Consider the following 4,372-nt stretch of genomic DNA (forward strand, 5'->3'; position numbering starts at 1 on the left):
AAGTTAACAGGCTTATGTGTGATATTTCAATATTTTTATATTTACTTATTTGCTTTATTGTCATCATGCATTTTATATATCAGTATATTAAAAATATTAAAGAAAATTTTCTGACCACCTATTTTTTTTCGTGATGAATAACACTAACTAAAGGCCAGTTAATCAACGATGAACTGGATTATATATAAACAAAACAAGCATGGTGCTACGCTGATGTTATCTCATTTTCGCTAAGTCACGAGACCCATGCTTCACTGTTCATTTGTGACCAAACAATGCATAAAAAAAGCCTCAAGTCTCGCTACATCTTCCTGTCGATCATGTGATATAGTAGAACAGTTGGTTTGCCATCTGACGTAGGAGGCCAATGTAAGCCACCTTTGCCACAGGGGGAAAAGTGGATAGAAAAGGAACACAGGGCCAAAAGATTTCATATGAAGACTTTATTATAAAAGGTACATATATACATTTGTGTATCATAATTTAGCAAAAGTACAAACCATTTAAAAAAAATTATCAAATACTACCTTTTATTAAAGGTAATAAAGACAAAGATATAAATATTTTTTTTAATATATATATATATATATATATAAACATTAACACTGGATTTTTCACTTTCTAATCAGCTACAAAACATGTCATCATCCCATAAAGTTTATTTTCTTTCCAATGCAATTGCTACAAAAATGTTTTTACTGTGTAACATTTGTAGTTACTGTAGAAATGGATGGCTTGACCATGTTTGTTGGTATGATAATGAAACTGCCATTAATTCCCAAAAGTGCACTCCCATTAAACTGAAGGCTGGGGGGGATATTAGCTACATTACCTTCAGTCTGTCTTGTTTGCTGTCCAAGGATATATGAAAAGTTAATTTTGCATGCACCAGATCTTAGTGAACACTGCATGGTGTAGAAACCAAAATATTTCCCGAAGCACAATATCTTCGCTTTTAGACCATATGGTAGGTGCTTAACTTGAAGCACATTAACAAATATCATGTGACATGAAAGACACTGGTGGACAACCCCAAAATCACAGTTACTGTAATATCTACCACTATGTCATACTTGCATTTTGTTTGCGCTTAAGTGCATGTTGCTTCACACCATATTGGATTTAAAGAGAGCACAGTTATTTTTTAAAATCCTCAACGTCACTTTCATCATCTCATAGTAAATTAGAACACAAGAAAGTTCTCAAATGTTGGTTAGGCCCATACTGAAAGTTGTAATACGTTCTGAGGCTGTCTGTCTCTAATGCTTTCCTTGATATACAGTTATTAAAGCTATGTAATCAGTTCGGGAGTAAAGGATGCTCTTTTCAGTACACTCTGACCAACTGGCTCATTCTCTCAAGATACCCTTCATTATACCAGGCCTCAATAAAACTCAACCTTAACATTATTGTCCCAAAACTACACTCTTTGATATTTTGGGAAAAATAGCTTTGATAGTAGATGGTGTAAAATTCCCAGTGGAGACCGTCTCCAGGCCCTCTAGCCTGTGTGATGGCATCTCTGTTTTACTTGTGCTGCACTCCAGGAACGTTATTCCAATCTTCCTCACCTGTCCATCTTTTGTGATCAAGCAGTAGCTGCAGAGCAGTCTCAGTATGGCCTTACACATGTCTTTACTGGTTAATGTGTAGATTATTGGATTAAGCAATGAGTTAATCATCGCAAGTCCAAGAAAGTACTCTGCCTTTAAGAGTACCGGGCAGCTTTGGGCTTGAAAAAAAAAATCCAATAAAAAGAGAAAAAAGAGTGGGAGCCAGCAGGCGATAAAAACACCCAGCACTATGGTGACTGTCTTCAACAGTGCCATGTACTTCTGGGACTTCTTTGCAAAACCTTTACGCTGTGGAGCACCAGCCAGCCGCTGTGTGTTGGACTTTACAACACGGAAGATACGGACGTAGAGGACCACAATAGCCAGTAATACAGCAGAAAAGACTGTAATGCAGAAGAGAATGAAGCTCCTGGAGTACAGAGGCAGGACGGTCGAGCACTGGTTCAGGATACCCATGCAGTTCCAGCCCATAATGGGTAGCAGACCCAGAATGATCGAGAGCACCCAACTTACGCCAATCAGAGCAAACATGCGCCCACGCTTGGCCCCTTGGTATGGCTTCATCCGCACCATAGTCACATGCCGCTCAATAGCAATGGCCAAGAGGCTAATGATGGACGCAGCTAATGTGATGAAAACACCACCTTCTCTAATGAACCATTGGACAGGTGTCATTGTGAGCGTGTTGGCCCCTGATGTTATGATATTCACCATGTAGGTAAATCCTGCCAACAAGTCTGAAAAAGTCAGGTTGCCCAGAAGGTAGTACATGGGCATGTGGAACTTTTTGTTCTTCCAAATAGCTACAAGAACCACTGCATTCTCCAACACAATTAGCAGACAGATAATAAGGAACACAATGTTTACAGGTTTCATGCCTTCTGTGTACCTGTTCCCAGTCAGCTTTCCGGTGAAGTTGTAGTGGTCTACGATGACCTGGTTACTTTGGTACTTCTTGAACATTCTGCTCAGGTATGTTGTATCAGAGGTCTTCGTGATCGTTGTTGGAGCTACAGCAACAAAATGCGATGCTTCCATCACGCCTGTAAAAATTTCTTTATGAGGATCCTCATCACAAACTAGTCCTTTGGGAGTTCATGATTCCACCATGAAAAGTTAGAACTGATCCAAAAATGGTTGAGGTTTATTTAGTCAGATCTGCGTCGAAGCGCAGTTCTATCAGGAATCCATATGTCCAGAGGGCTTTTTGTTTTGGAAGAACCTAAAGTAACACAAAACGGATTTTTTTTTTTAAATCAACAAACCTTGAATGGATAATACAATTTCAATTATTTTACATTCTTTTGGTGTAGTAGCAAAACAGTCCTGGTAAAAGAAGGAACCAAAAAAAACATCACTACGTGGTGTTGATAATATAGAATTATGGAATAACGAACCAGGCAAGATTTCTCACATTAATAGAGGATTATAAATAGGGAGGATAAACAGAGCAAATGTAAAGCTGTTGAACAGGCCGTGAAGACAAACCAGAAAATCTGATTGATTAAAGAGGGAAAATACGGAGGGTGTGTTCAACATCTCAGCGCAAAAAAAAGCCTCCAGGCAAAACAATAAAACCGTTTACAAAACTGTTCTCATGGTTGAAACAAGTGGTAGGAGCGGTGTGGTGACTTCATCAGAAATACCTGTTTATGAGACGGCACAGTTGTGGGGATGGAAAGATGAGGTACTGACGGCGTATTTACATGTCTGCACGCCTACAAACAGCCTTTAAGTAAATGTAACGGCTCTCTCTCTCTGTCTTTCTCACGCACAGAGTCAAACAAGGGTCTCTTCAAGTGCGCAAAAAAATATGAATAATCTAACCAAACAAAAGGAGGAAATCATTTAAAATGAGCGAAAACAGAATACGTTACTGTTTTACACAAAACGTGAATTTACACTGTACACGACAAAGCTTTTTCTTTTTTATATATATATTAGGAAAAACCTCATACCTGCATACTAGAAAACAGTATGTACATTGTCTTCCTGAGTAAAAGTTTACATAAAGCCTGAGAGAGTAACAATGAGATTCTGCAGAGTTTAAAGCGTGTTCAGGAAACAAGACTCGACTTTGCTCGTATTTCCTAAAACATGGGCTAAAAAATTTTTGCCCCTATGAAAACGTACACTGATAGAACAAGCAAATATATAAATTAGCGTATATAAAACATACGCACCTCGGTAGTTTTCAGCAGGGAGATGTGAGCCTCTGTGCTCTCACTCTAGTAACTGAGCAGAACAGCCTTCAGTGAAAAGAGTGTATAAGACAGGATTAGACTTGCAATTTACTGCTCCTCCTTTCATCCCGCTTCTCTCTCTCTCTCTCTCTCTCTCTCTCTCTCTCTCTCTCTCTCTCTCTCTCTCTCTCTCTCTCTGCTTGGATATATTTAACGAGGTGAAAATGAAAAACCACTCCTCTAGGTAAGCACAACTACAAGGCAAAGGTAAGCTTTTCACATGGCCTCGTTTGTGTGGAAATTAGTTGACAAGATGGCTAATGTTTGATGAAAATGATACACAGAGCCTTCTGTTCAAGCCTGTTCATGAAAGTGTTTTGTTATGTAAAGATGCTCCTGGAGAGGGTGAACAAGAAACATGGTGTAAGTTCTGCTTTGTGTATTTTCACGCCTATGTTCTTTCACCCGAAATCACACTCACACAAAGGCAAAAAGCATTGAAAGATCAAGTTCACAGCTATATATCAGAGTCATGGCCCTGTATGTATCACTGTGGCTCTCTGATTGGATTCCAGCGGGACTGTAGAGTTTACCCAGCTCTCTGCTTTAACATCT

The 4,372-nt window shown here is 39.0% G+C and overlaps 1 protein-coding gene across 2 annotated transcripts; it reads right to left on the reverse strand.

The window, feature by feature from the left end:
• Positions 1 to 580: 580 nt before the first annotated feature.
• On the reverse strand, positions 581 to 3,914 carry s1pr5a (sphingosine-1-phosphate receptor 5a). Of its 2 annotated transcripts, none has more exons than XM_017461392.3 (2): positions 3,758 to 3,914; positions 581 to 2,796 (listed from the first exon to the last, which is right to left on the reverse strand). In XM_017461392.3, exon 2 carries the CDS (start codon positions 2,610 to 2,612, stop codon positions 1,407 to 1,409), a length of 1,206 nt encoding a protein of 401 aa, XP_017316881.1. In that variant the 5' UTR covers positions 2,613 to 2,796; positions 3,758 to 3,914; the 3' UTR covers positions 581 to 1,406. The 2 variants fall into 2 exon arrangements, with proteins under 2 accessions (XP_017316881.1, XP_047005797.1); XM_047149841.2 differs by lacking the exon at positions 3,758 to 3,914 and adding an exon at positions 3,221 to 3,711.
• Positions 3,915 to 4,372: the final 458 nt, after the last annotated feature.

Source organism: Ictalurus punctatus, chromosome 2 (assembly GCF_001660625.3).
Source record: "Ictalurus punctatus breed USDA103 chromosome 2, Coco_2.0, whole genome shotgun sequence".
NCBI lineage: Eukaryota > Metazoa > Chordata > Actinopteri > Siluriformes > Ictaluridae > Ictalurus > Ictalurus punctatus.